Raw genomic sequence first — 14,812 nt, forward strand, 5'->3', positions numbered from 1 at the left:
GTATGAATCTGATAAAATAAAATTTACTTGCGTATAACCTTATCACAGATTGAACAGGCCACTTCTGGATTCCTTTGCACATTCCAGTATTTCTTGTGCTTTAAAAAAAAATAGAGCTTATATGACCATCTTTTCGGTACTAGTAGTAATTATTCGAATGATCATGCTTTATATTTTTTTTCAGATCTTACTCGATTTTGAACTTCTCGTAGCAACCTTCCTTATTACATATGTAGTCAAAACTGTGCATATGCATTCGTGCAATATGCTATTGCAAGTACTATTTCCTATTAGCTATGTAATTGTAATAATTGCAATGCCCGCAATCCTTCTAGAGGTAATGTTTCAAATCTGCCTTTCTATCGAAACTAGTTGTAGCTTTTGCATTGGTGAGGGACATGTATGTGATTTTCAATGTTACTACTTACTCTGGAACGTTTCCCGCAAGAACACTCTTCGAGGACGATCCTACTGCTTTTTAGCACGACTGCTTTTCATTGACTTATTAAAATGAGCATATTGCATGTGTCCCTGTAAACGCTTTTGCCCATGATACTTCCTGTTATAGCCGTGCTCAGTACATACAATATCGTGCACCCATGTGATATGTCTTTGAAAGTCAGATCTTTTGTTGGTTTCGTAATCGCAACGGCTACGCTTATATGACTGACGCTTGTGGACCGTCATGTGGTGATGCATCAATCATGTTTTCTAGAGAACTTTTGGTTGCAGATTGGGCATTGTCTAAAATCTATTATGCATTCTTTAATGCTATGCTTTCTAATGTTTCCAGCACAGTTTACACACCAAAGCCGGACTCGGATCCGCATTATTACTTTCCTCCTGAATGTTAGGATGAGCACGTTGTATGTGACTCCTCAGATCTTCCTGCAGGTTACAAACAATAGCCTTACTAAGGACACGTGTAACTGTTCTTGCACTTTATTATAATGTAATTTTGTAATGTTACCTTATCGATGGTTTCGTAGTCGCAATGTTCACATTGATATAATAAATGTTTGTGCACCTTCCTATAGTGACATATCAATTCATATTTTCTAGGGAGCCTTTGATTACAAACTTTACATTCGTAAAGCATATTCTTATACTTTTTTATGTCGCTACTTCTGCTGAAATGTTTGCCGCAGGGATCACTCTCCCAAGACGGTTCCGGCTGTGCACTATTACTTTCCTTCTGGACATTAGGATGAATGCATTGTATGTGGCTATTCAGATCTTTCTGCAGATTATAAACAAAGTTATAGCCTTACTAAGGACATGTGCAACCGTTCTTGCGCTTTCGTATAATGTAGTTTTGCAATGTTACCTTATCAGTGGTTTCGTAATCGCAATGCTCACATTGATACATTAAATGTTTGTGGACCTTCCTGTAGTGACATATCAAATCATACTTTCTAGGGAATCTTTGATTGCAAACATCACATTCGTAAAGCATATTCTTGTACTTTTCGATGTCACTACTTCTACTGGAGTGTTTGTTACACGGATCACTCTCCAACAACGGTTCCAGCTCCGCACTGTTGTTTTCCCCCTGGATATTATGATGAACATGTCGTATGTGGACCTTCAGATCTTTCTGCAGATTTTAAATGAAGTTATACTCTTATTAAGTTATAGCCTTACTGAGAAGACGTGTAACCGTCCTCACGTTTTCGTATAATATACTTTTGTAAGGTTACCTCATTATTGGTTTCATAGTTGCAGTAGCTGCATATATCTGTGCCACGTCCCAAGACTTCCATGGCGTGCTGCATTAAATCTATCTCGAAATAAAAGCTTTGTTCGCAAACCTCACATTGGTAAAGCATTTCCTCGCACTTTTCAATGTCGCTGCTTCTGTTAGAGTGTTCGTCGCACGGATCACTCTCCCAGGACGGTCCCGGCTGTGCACTATTACTTTCCTTCTGGACATTAGGATGAACGCATTGTATGTGGCTATTCAGATCTTCCTGCAGATTATAAACAAAGTTATAGCCTTACTAAGGACACGTGTCCTTGCTTTCGTAAAATGTACTTTTGCAAAGTTACCTTATCGGTGATTTCGTAGCCGCAAAGCTCACATTGATGCATTAAATGTTTGTGAACCTTCCTGTAGTGATGTATCAATTCATACTTTCTAGCGAATCTTTGGATGCAAACATCACATTCGTAAAGCATATTCTCGTACTTTTTAATTTCACTGTTTCTGCTGGAGTGTTTGTCGCACGGAATACTCTCCAAAAGCGGTTCTGGCTCCACACTGTTGCTTTTTCCCTGGATATTATGATGAACATGTCGTATGTGGGCCTTCATATCTTTCTGCAGATTTTAAATAAAGTTATACTCTTATTAAGTTATAGCCTTACTGAAGAGACGTGTAACCGTCCTCACGTTTTCGTATAATATACTTTTATAAGATTACCTCATTATTGGTTGCGTAGTTACAGTAGCTGCATATGTCTGTGCCACGTCCCAAGACCTCTATGGCGTGCTGCATTAAATCTATCTCGAAATAAAATTTTTGTTCGCAGACCTCACATTGGTAAAGCATATTCTTGCACTTTTCAATGTCGCTGCTTCTGCTGGAATGTTCATCGCACGGATAATGGTCCATAGATGATTCCAGCTTCGCACTATTATCCAGAATTTCATCCTGGATGTGAGTATAAATATATCGTATGTGGCGCTTCAGATCTTCCTGCAGATTATAAACAAATTTATAGCCTTACTAAGGATACATGTAGCCGTCCTTGCGTATAATGTACTTTCGCAGAATTACCTTATCGATGGTTTCGTAGTCGCAATGTTCACATTCATGCATTAAATTTTTGTGGACCATCCTGTAGTGACATATCAATTCATACTTTCTACAAAACCTTTGGTTGCAAACATCACATTCGTAAAGCATATTCTTGTACTTTTCGATGTCACTGCTTCTGCTTCTGGAATGTTTGCCGCACGCATTACTCTCCAAAGACGATGCCGACTCCTCACTGTTGTTTTCTTCCTGGATGTTAGGATGAACATGTCGTATGTGGATCTTCAAATTTTCCTGCATATTATAAACAAAGTTATAGCCTTACTAAGGACACATGTAACTCTCCTTGTTCATATAATGTACTTTGTAAGGTTACCTTATCATCGGTTTTGTAGTTGCAGTGACTGCATATATCTGTGCCACGTTCAACGACCTCTATCATGTGCTGTATTAAATCTGCCTCGCAATAAAAGCTTCGTTCGCAGATCTCACATTGGTAAAGGATATTCTTTTTAATGTCGCTGCTTCTGCTGAAATATTTGCTGCACGGATCACTGACCAAAGACGGTACTGGCTCCGCACTATCATAGTCCTCCTGGATATTAGGATGATCATGTTGTATATGACTCCTCAGATCTTCCTGCAGATTAGAAACAAAGTTATAATCTTAATAAGGACACGTGTAACTATCCTTTTGCCTTGGTATATTGTAGTTTTTTAATGTTACCGTATCGGTGGTTTTGTAGTCGCAATGTTCACATTGGTGCTTTAAATGTTTTTGGACCTTCCTGTAGTGACATATCAATTCATACATTCTAGAGAACCTTTGGTTGCAAACATGACATTCGTAAAATATATTCTTGCGCTTTTCAATGTCCCTGCTTCTGCTGGAATGTTTGCCGCACGCATCACTCTCCAAAGATGGTGTCGGCTCCGCACTGTTGCTTCCCTCCTGGCTGTTAGACTGAACACGTCGTATGTGGTTCTTCAGATTTTCCTGCAGATTATAAACACAGTTATAGTCTTACTAAGGACACGTGTAACCGTCATTACACTTTCGTATAATGTACTTTTGCGGAGTTACCGTATCGTTGGTTTTGTAATCGCAATGTAGACATTGGTGCGTTAAATGTTTGTGGTCCTTCCAGTAGTGAAATATGAATCCATACTTTCTTAGGAACCTTCGGTTGCACAGATAACATTCGTAAATTTTGATCTTTTTAATTTCTTTGCTTGTGGTAAAATTTTTGACGCACAAGTCACTCTCCAAGGACGGTTCTGGCTCCGCACTATTACTTTCATCCTGGATGTTAAGATGAACATGTATGTGGTTCTTTATGTCTTCCTGTAGATTATTAACAAAGTTATAGTTTTACCATAGACATGTGTAACCGTCTTTGCGCTTTCGTATAATATACTTGCAAGGTTACCTTATCATTGGTTTCATAGTTGCAGTGGCTGCATATCTCTGTGCCTCGTTCGAAGACTTCTATGACGTGTTGTATTAAATCTATCTCAAGACAAAAGCTTCGTTCGCAGATCTCACATTGGTATGTCATACTTATTCACTTTTTAATCCGGCTGCCTCTTCTTAACGTTTACCGCACGGATCGCTCTTCAAGAACTGTTCTGGTTTCTTTCTGTCGATTTTCTTCTAATTGAGATTTTGCCCTTTTACAATTTGATCGGTACTATAATCTGTTTACAACCACACCGTTTAACTTTGTTTTTCTTCGGGAATTGTCTAATTATTTATACGTTTCAAAGAAATAAGTTTTAATGCGCACTACGTATGTTCGACGAACTATTTGACTACTATTTGAAATTATTAGTAACTATGATATTCACAGTATCCAAAAGCGAAATATCAAACAAACAGGAAAGATTGCGTCAAGTTGGCTGCGAATAGTTTGAAACATTTCTCGTGAGAGAAACACATAAAGTAACCGTCGCTAGTGATGGTCGGTTATAATAGAAATCAAACTCTTATGTTGATGTTATCCGAGCGTTCTCTGAGCGAAGGGAACTATCCGAGGACAATTTTCGAATCGAGATGTTTACATTACTCAGATAAGCAGAATATTCAAAAAGAATATAACTTTCTTATATATAATTCTCTTGAACACATTATGATATATTTTGATATGTACTATATGTTGTTACATATTTTTATATATATTGCATATTATAATATATTTATATATATATATATATTTATATGTTTTTAAATATGCACATACTCTCTCATGTACACACATACACACACACACACATATACATATATACATCATATATTGTCTTATATTTTTGTTCCTTTTCATACGATACTGTTGCTTTTTATGCGTTGTTAATTGTTATAGTTGTTTATATATTTTTGTTGTTTTGTATAAACCGATCTAGCAGATGTGATGCTTTAAAAATATATTGGCACTCTTGATTGATTCGCAATTAAAATTTACTCATTTCTATCAAAATGTATGACGTTTCGGTCGGAACAATTATTGCTGCCACAATTATAATCATTCATTATAAACTATTCTACCTTTCATTACAAAACTACATTACAAGACATACAAGACATTGGGAAAACTAGGTAAAACTTTTTCATACCATTATTTGTATGTAAAAATATGCTGCATTACCGTATATAAAAATATAAAATTACAAGTAAAACTTATACAAGCGCAACATGTATTGTGTTATTTTTAGAAATTTCAAATTCAAATTTTTTTTTTAAAGGTATATATATGTACATATCAAGTTTTACAAGTAAAACTTAAAGATAATACATAAGATTTTACAAGTAAAACTTATAAAAACTTACCTTTTTAAACAAAAAGGTAAAAAAAGGCGCCAAATACAAGCGCAACAAGTATTGTGTTATTTTTAGAAGTATCAAACTCAAATTATTTTTTTTACTGTATATATGTGTACATAAGTTTTTACAAGTAAAACTTATAACTATAATAAAACTCTGCAACACTTTTCCACTGTACAAAAGAAATGATATATTATTGAATAGAATAGTAGCGCCAACTGAGAAACCTAACATATATATACAGGGTGGACCATTTTAACCTTTAATGGAGAATAACTCGACCGGTGAGCGAAATAATGAAAAAAGTTTCATACAAAAGTTGTTGGACAAGGAGGGGGACGTATGACCATATCCTTGAATTTGACCTTGACTTTGACCTTAGGGGTTATTTGAAGGTCAAATAACATTTTTAAATTGGAATTGCCTATTTTCGACCCCGGATTTGGAAAGAGCGGGAAATTTTAGAATAGGATATGGTATGATCGATAAGATCAAATGTCATGTTTTGAGGTCATTTCAAAGTCAAAAGGAACTTGTACGTGTATTCATGCGAAAATCGTATCTGTATACGGGGATTTCTAAATTATCTTCTACACTTAGCATTACCCAGAGACAACGACGTGGACGTGGTAGAATTCTGCCTCTTTCGGGGTGCTTGTTTAGAGTGAGTCCCCTTGCCCTCTCACTATGCATACTTTGCTATTGTTAATCTAGCTATTCAAAAGGTTTTCGAAAGTTGCACCGTTAGCATTTATACAATAATTGAGCCTTCTTTGGAAATGGGCCACTGTGCTGAGCAAGACATTTCGTGGAATCGCTTCACAAGCTCGTCTTATGCGATTTTCCATATCTTCTCTTGTTGTTGGTTCTTCTTTGAAAACAACTTCTTTCAAATAGCCCCAGAGATAAAAATCGAGTGACGTCAAATCAGGAGAACGAGGAGGCCATGCAATCGGACCCTCTCGACCAATCCATCGGTTCGAGTACCTTTCATCTAAAAACCTCCTGACTATACGTGCAAAGTGCGGTGGTGCACCATCCTGTTGGAAGAACATCCTTCGCCTGGTTTCCAAGTCTACGTTCTCCAACAAATGAGGCAATTGGTCTGTGAGCAAATCGAGGTACGTATTTGCATTCACAGTACGTTCGAAAAAGAATGGACCGACCAAGTATCCATTAACAATCCCGCACCAGACATTGAGGCTCCAACGGTGTTAATTGTCAATCGCTCTATGCCAGTGCGGATTGGTATCGGACCAATAATGGCAATTATGCCGGTTCAACTCCCCTGTGTTCTTGAACGTCGCTTCATCGGAAAACATCACAAATCTAAAAAAATTAGGGTCCCGATCGATCTGCTGTAAGGCCCACCGGCAGAACTCGAGGCGTCGATCAAAATCGGCAGGTAATAATGTTTGGGTCAAAGTGATATGATAAGCATGGTACTTCCGAGCCTTCAAAATCCGCAAGATTGTGGACTTCGGTATTCCTGTGGATACCTCCAGTCTACGGCTCGAAATATGAGGATCGAGATAGACCGATGCCAAAATAGTCAGCACTCGAACGTCATTCTCGTCATATTCGTGATGACGACGTTGACGTGTCATTTGCCCAGTACGTGCCCTCGTGGTCAAATTTCTGATCGTCACGTTACACGGATGTCGTCTCCTCGGAAAGCGCTGAGCGTAAAGTGCTGCGGCATTCACATAGACACCTCGACATTCTCCTAAAATATAAATCATATCAACGATCTCATTGAGTGTATAATCTCCCATTTTAATCACACCAGATCTCTGCTTATTAATACTAAGAGACAAGCTGTATGATAATAATTGAGTTTTATCTCAGTGAACAATATTTATTATATTAGCTTTATAATAATTATTGTTATAATTATTATTATCAATATTATTTTTGGGCGGATAATGATAATAATAACAATGATAACACTATTTTGTATTCTCAGCGAATAATTCCTTACGAGTGAAAAATGTGAGCATTACTCGGAAGCGACGTGGACATATTGTCTTTCTCTGCGTGCTCCTACCGGCCACATGTGAATGCTCGGTTCGAGCCGAGCGTCGGCTTGAAGGTGAGGTTCACCTTCAAGCCGACGCTCAAGCCGATCATTTGTACACCTCTTGATTCATTGCGATCGAAAACCGAGAGGAATAAAAATCCTTGAATTACGATGGCAAAGGGTCAACGTTTATATCTGCGCTCGCGCTTCCGCGAACTGAAATCAACCTAACCTAAGTTTTAACCTAACGGTTTAACTAACAAAACTATATATTTTGTTACAGATTCGCAGCTGAACGCGGCTGACTCTGTCTGCTGTGAGTCAGAGAAGACCAGACATTTTTATGGTGATAGGTGTTTGCAATATCTCGAGAAAATCAATGCGATTTAATTATACTTTTTCACATGTTGCTCGAAATAATCAGGAGATCGTGTCTTTCAATGTCCGTATTACATAACAGAATCTTTAAGATATAATATATATTTATCTCTTTTATATTTACTCTGAATCATTAGAAGATACAGATATAAATGCTTTAGTTTGTTATTATATTGAAATCGAGATATGGAATTATTTGCTGTGATTCAATCAATATAACTCCTGCTTCGAGTAGTGTGTGATGTTAAAATTTGATCAGAATTGCGCCATCGCACGTGAAATTTATTATTATTAACTTATTCTTGACAAATTGACGGCTTGACAAATTTTATGTCTGTCGAGTTTATCAATTTTCTGCATTTTTCACACGTGTCAGAAGGGATAATATTTCATTTGAAATTACCGATAAATTCGGTACGCACGTTTATTTACATTACAACTTAGTCCTTACGAAACAAGATGTGCATTTCTTACGAAATACCGTTTGCGAAACAAAACATTTTCGTTTTTTCTCTCTTGTCTAAACGTCATAATTTTCATTTGCGATTGATTCTACGCAAATCGCGTCTCACGTATACATTCTCGGAACGTTGCAATTCATCGTGTTTATTTCTTTTTGGGATAAAAATCTCATCACTTGAACGCGACCATATATGCTTCTTTGCCTCACCATTCCTTTTCCTTAAATCCCATCGAAATTAATGAAAGAGAAAAGATAAACAAAGAGAAAGAAAAAGCGACAAAATATCGTGAAAAAAGAAACTTCTTCTGGATGTCCAGGAAACTGGATATTGGACGGATGCAAAGTCACAGGAGTCACGAAAGTCGATTAGTGTGCAGATCAAACGCTCAGAAAGCGTCATGTTTTATAATGCATGCTCATATATAAATCGCATTGGTTTTCGACCAGAGATAATAAAAATAGTGCGCGGTAATATGCGTTCATATCTAGTTTAATAAAAATGTGAATTGTGAGAAGCACTGTTTGCTTTCTCTCTGATTATTGCGGAAATATTTATTCTGCGAAAATTATACGCGGAACCTTGAGAGTGATAATGGATAAGATATATATGGACGAATGAAAAACCATACTGATTGCACTGAAGCTGGCTTTTTTTTACAACACTTTATACGAATATTAATCCGATATTTTGTGCATAATATTTATGCGCAGTGTCAATTTAAGAAAATTTAACGAATTACTTCTGCGGCAGTATCTTCCTTGATATACACCGACATATTTTTTCTCATGCTCGTGCTTCGGCTTCGAGCTAACAAAAATACTAGCGACCGCGTTCCTCATCAATGTGACCCCGGCGATGTTCACACCTCGGCAGGCGCGATCACGTGCTCGTTGTTCACGTCCGATAATTTTCAATATGTCCATTTCTTTCAGCGAAGACGCGTTTGATTAATCAGGCTAAATGGTATCCCAATAAAGAGAGTAATAAAGAGAAGTGCCTGACAGTTCTTATCTCATCCCGTACCATCTGGTTTTACATCAGCGCGAATGACAATTGAATTGATATAACTTTGTTTAATAACGATCACGCGCAATATGCAAAAACAAACGAAGACAAGAAAAAAATATTGGCGAATGCGCGTCGACCAAAATATTCAAATGTTATCCAGCAATCTACAGTGCCGACGATTGGGGCGCTAATGATGAATCGATTGACGATTATCGGAGCGCGTAATTCGAGCTTCCCCAAAAGGGAACCAAATAATGTTTATTATTGTCTCCCTCTTTGCCTTTTGTACGTACGCACGGTGCAAATCTCAATTTTGCTTTATAAGTCGTTACGACTATCGAATTACGCGACATGTAAAAGTGGATAAATAAGCGACAACGCACTGGCCGCGCGTACTCTCATATCGTTTCAACGAAACAGCCACAAAAAGAGACATCCTTATTATTTTAATTATACCGTAATTAAAACCAAATTTTATTAGTTTTATTAGATGCTATATTCATTAGTCTCTTCCGAGGATTTTCTAGTATTGCCTTTGTTTTGAAATGCAGCAAACTTTAATAAAAACAGTAGCAGGATTTTTATGTGTAAAAAATGCTATATTTTATTGTGGAGTATGCTATATTTCTAAAACAAAAATTTCTTGTTGTATACTAATAAGGTTATAAAGGAATAAAGAAATTAGAGTCTAAATTTTTTTAGAATGAAAAGGACGAATATTTTTAGTCAAGCAATAATAAAAATATTTCCTTATAAGGCCCTGTTAATATTGCTTTATAAGGTCCGGTTGATTATAATCTACAGTTACACACATGCTCCCACTTAATTTTCTGTGTAGATTCTACACAGAAAATTAAGTGTGAGCATGTGTGTACACACGTAAACGCACAGGTGTGCGCACACACACACACACACACACACGTGCGCACACACGCACACACGTATGTAAGAAGATATAGAAAATGTAGAATTATTGAACAGATGTTCAAGGATAAAAATACATTTTAAAAAAGACTAAAAATATAATTCCATATAGATACATATTTGTTTGGGATGTTTATTAAGCGTGGGCATTGTGTTTATGCGCGTACGCACGTTAAACGTATGTGTGGTTGAGCGCATGTGTGTGCCTGTGTGTATGTATATGTAACTTGTGTACAAACTGTTTCATCGCGTCCTTATTCTACTTTCTCTACACTTGAATCCGTTAGCCTCTTGTGCTTTAAAAAACTAGAACTTACATGACCACATTTTTAGCACTAGTAAGGATTAAGGATGATCGGGGAGGGAATGCAGGCGTAGTTCCCCTGACTCCCCTCACCACGGTCCGAGCGGTAGGCACCTCGCAGGGGTTTTAGTCGGTAGAAGTCCGACATAACCCCCGCCCTCCCCAAAGGGCAGGGGTATCCATGAGGATTTCCCCTGCGTGACCAAAAAAAAAAGGATTAAGGATGATCATACTTTATGTTTTTCTTCAAATCCTATTCGTGTTTGAACTTTTTATGGCAGCTTTCCTTATTACACGCGTCGTCGTAATTGTGCATTTACTTTTCTGAAATGTGATATTGCAATATGCTATTTTCAGTCAGATATATAATTGCAATCATTGCGGTTATATATGTGAGGTCTGTAATTCTTACAGTGGATAATGTGGTAATGTTTAAAATATTTCTACCTATCAAAAACTTAGCTATAGCTTTTGCATTGGTGAGGCACATATGTACGATTTTCAATGCTGCTACTTTCTCTGGAATGTTTGCCGCACTGGACGATCTTATTGTTTCTCGGCACTACTGGTTTTAACAAGTGCTTCCAAATTTTCAGCCACATGCTACGCTTAATTTTTTTTGAACAGTCAGTTGCAGTATCAGTATCATAATCGTAATAATGGTACATTGTTCACATCGATTATTTTCAGAAAGGAAAAGCTATCACTGGCGCATATTATATATCATTATCAGGACATTTGAAGGAAAAAATCGCAAAAAGATAATCTCATTTAAGGAAGAAAAATTGCTTTTTCACCAAGTCAACGCACCAGCTCACATATCTGCAATCGTCATGGCCAAACTTCATGGATTACGCTATGAATTGGTTTCCTCCCTCTCCTCCCCCCTATTCTCCTGATCATGTTGTGTGCGACTTTTTTTATTCCAAAACATTCAGAAATGGTTGAGAGGAGAAAAATTCGAATAGCGGCGAATGAGGAAGTGGTTGCCGTCGTAAACGAGTATTTTGCAAGACTTGACCCAACGTACTTTGCTGACGGAATGAGAGGATTAGAAAAGAAATAGACAACGTGTATTGAGCTAAAAGGAGATTATATTGAAAAATAAAACCTATCTTGCCCAAAAATATAAGTGCTTTATTGTTAGACTTGAAACTTATCAAACAACCCTCGTAAGACGAAAAAAAATCTCAAAGAAATAATAACATTTTACATTACTTTACCCGACATAAATAATTTAACTTCTCTACGGCTATCACTGTTCTTTCACAATGTAAATACGCTTATATAATATATACGCTAGTGGTGCAAATGAACTTAGTTGAAATTTACGCATCTCTTATGAATGTCGTTAAATACGAAACGTAGACGTATATTTTCCACGAATGTGCCCGAAACATTCTCCGTGATAGCGATTTGATCGGCAATCTTACTTGAAGATCTCCGAGATTATATCCGACAAACTGATTACTCCTAGAATAATAGAAAACTCTCTACGTCGAGAGTAGAGCAAAGAGTACAACGGCACGAATTAAGTACGCCTTCGGACTTGTCTTCGATCGATCGCGTCGCGAGAACGTTCGGACTGTTTTACGTCATCGTTAATTAAATAAGCAGACGGAGGTACGAATCGGAGCAGCAGATACGGCATTAATGTCAGTCTCTCGTGGATATTACAGTAATAAAAATAAATAAAAAGAAAAACAGAAAAGAAACAGGTAGCCACGCAAAATCCATGCATTCGCCTTATTTAATTTCTACATGAATGTCTTATCGCGATTCCATCGACGAGTTTCGAATCAGCACGATCAGCGACACGCTAACGTTCCTTGATTAGCGTCGTGTTACCCTTTGCAACATTCGGCAGGAACTCTGTCGTAAACAGCTCGCAAGCGACGGGAAAACAGCGACGGGAGTCACGCTTCAAGCCCCGCCGCGAGAGTGCGACGACGTGCGGGAGCGTGAAATAAGGATGCCGATTTTTTTTCAAACAGATCGATTTAATCGATTTAATCATTTATTCGAATCACGAAGAAAAAAAGCGAAAAAGCTTTAAAAAATCGGTTTGTGAAGAATCGATTTCAGAAAATCGATTTGAATCGGTATGCATGTAAAGTGAACCACTCATTAAAGTATACTATCTGTCGAATTTCTATACTCTAAAGTAGACCTCATGTAATTCATATAAAGTTTATTATGAATTAAAGAAATTAAACAGATGGTACTCTTTTGGTTGTGTTGTGTGTGGCCACAACAAGATAGAAAAAGATCTTTAAATCTTTATACTAAGGATTTAATTAGTTTGATTAAATATCGATCAAGGGTTTTTAAACGTTATTAAATAAGAAATCACATTTACTATTATATGCATATACATATGTATACAATGTATACTATTACATGGAGTGGCTGTAATTGGTTCGCGTCGTTCCGTTTCGTTGAAAATTTTCGCCCATGAGACATCGGCCTGAAGGCAACTTAATGTCGTGCAGCTATTAAGTGAGTTCAAATATTACAACTAAAAAGAATTAAAAAAAAACTATATTACTAGTAGAAACTGAAAAAATCGTATTGGCCATTTTCAAAATTTACAGATCGATCCTTGAATCGATTCAGTTCTAGAAAATCGATTTGAAATTGATCTTTTAGGCTCCGATTAATCGATCTTCGATTAAATCGATTTGAAATCGGCACCCCTAGCGTGAAACCGTTCGCTGTCACTGCGATGAACTCCTGAAAGATGGACGTCGCGATCGCGCGTGCCGCAAACGAGACGAATCTAATTACCATCGAGCCGAGAAGGAGGCCAGGATGAGTCACGGCCGATAGCGGCTCCGCAATCGGCGTGAAATTCGTGCTCGATCGTGTCGCGCGATGTCGCCCGTCACGGACCGTCGATCGGTCGTCGATCTCGCTTTCGATCAACGGGCGGCAGAGAGGAGGAGGAGGAAGAGGAGGAGAGAGAGGAGAGGAGAGCTTTTTCTATCTGCCGCGGTGGGCTCGCGTATCCAATTTACGAGCCGACCACGCGGAATAATTGAGAGATAAGGCAAGAACGGAGGAGAAGACGCTCTTTTCCTCGGGCGCTCGCTGGCGCAACGAGAATGAATTGCGGCAAATGGGGCCGTTGTGATAATGAATTCAGCTTCGCGTTCTTTCGCTCCGCGGTTTAATGAACTGCTCAATTAAACAAACGTCCCGGGGTAAATTTATACGACGCTTCCGCTGACGCTCGTCCAACGCACGTCCGACGCTGTCACCGCGATAACGCGAGGTATCATGAATATTTTGCCGCGGGCAAAGTACTCCCTCGAGCCGATGCTCGACATACCGAGGGAAAATCGCAAACGGCAGTCCGAGGCATTAAACCACGAGTGACCTTTCGACGAAACTTCCTATCGATCGAACGCGCGTGAGATGCGACTGCGACACATCGAGCGGTGATCATCGCCGCAGAATCCAGGGCGTTTTTTATCACAGAATAAAATAACTGACGAGACTGTCGTTGCGTTCGCGGAAATATCTCTACATTTTGCTCGTGAGACGAAGAGATGAGGCAACTTTAAATGCACTTTTGTCGATACCGATTACGGTAAACATACCGAATTACGCCACGTTAAGCAAAGACTAATTTTTGAGAGTTTATTTTTAAAAAAGTAAAATGGTGTCAGAGAGAGAGAGAGAGAGAGAGAGAGAGAGAGAGAGAGAGAGAGGTAAGACTATGAATCTTATTAAAAGTTATTATTGTAAATTAGCAAAACACACATACAAATTAGAAATAAACAAGATTATTTATTTATATAAAAGAATTAAGTGTGAAAACTGCAAATGTCCCGAGTTACGCCGGCTGAAATTGTAGATTCCAATTTACGCTACTGATTATGTATGACGCCACTCTATATTATATTATATTATATTATATTATATAAAAACCATATAACTTTATAATATTACACCTTTTTATCATCTTTTATTATATTTTAATCGTATAAAAGTAAAACACTTTATATTACTACCTAAAAATATCTCATTTTATCATATTATGAGGTACAATGTCACTTCATAGGTTAGTAATCATTTAGAAACAAATTTAGTCGAAAATAGTCAAAAGTGATAGATCTTTGATATAGGCTTTTGA

General features: G+C 37.7%; 1 protein-coding gene across 1 annotated transcript; it reads right to left on the reverse strand.

Moving 5' to 3' along the window:
* Positions 1–640: 640 nt before the first annotated feature.
* On the reverse strand, positions 641–4,708 carry LOC105180718 (zinc finger protein 271). Its single transcript, XM_025302628.1, has 12 exons — positions 4,189–4,708; positions 3,843–4,103; positions 3,486–3,755; positions 3,135–3,398; positions 2,780–3,052; positions 2,423–2,698; positions 2,050–2,319; positions 1,701–1,970; positions 1,328–1,597; positions 971–1,240; positions 808–888; positions 641–751 (listed from the first exon to the last, which is right to left on the reverse strand). The coding sequence occupies exons 1-12, from the start codon at positions 4,315–4,317 to the stop codon at positions 659–661; spliced, it is 2,727 nt and encodes a 908-aa protein (XP_025158413.1). The 5' UTR covers positions 4,318–4,708; the 3' UTR covers positions 641–658.
* Positions 4,709–14,812: the final 10,104 nt, after the last annotated feature.

The sequence above is a fragment of the Harpegnathos saltator genome, unplaced genomic scaffold (genome assembly GCF_003227715.2).
Source record: "Harpegnathos saltator strain DR-91 unplaced genomic scaffold, Hsal_v8.6 scaffold507, whole genome shotgun sequence".
Classification (NCBI taxonomy): domain Eukaryota; kingdom Metazoa; phylum Arthropoda; class Insecta; order Hymenoptera; family Formicidae; genus Harpegnathos; species Harpegnathos saltator.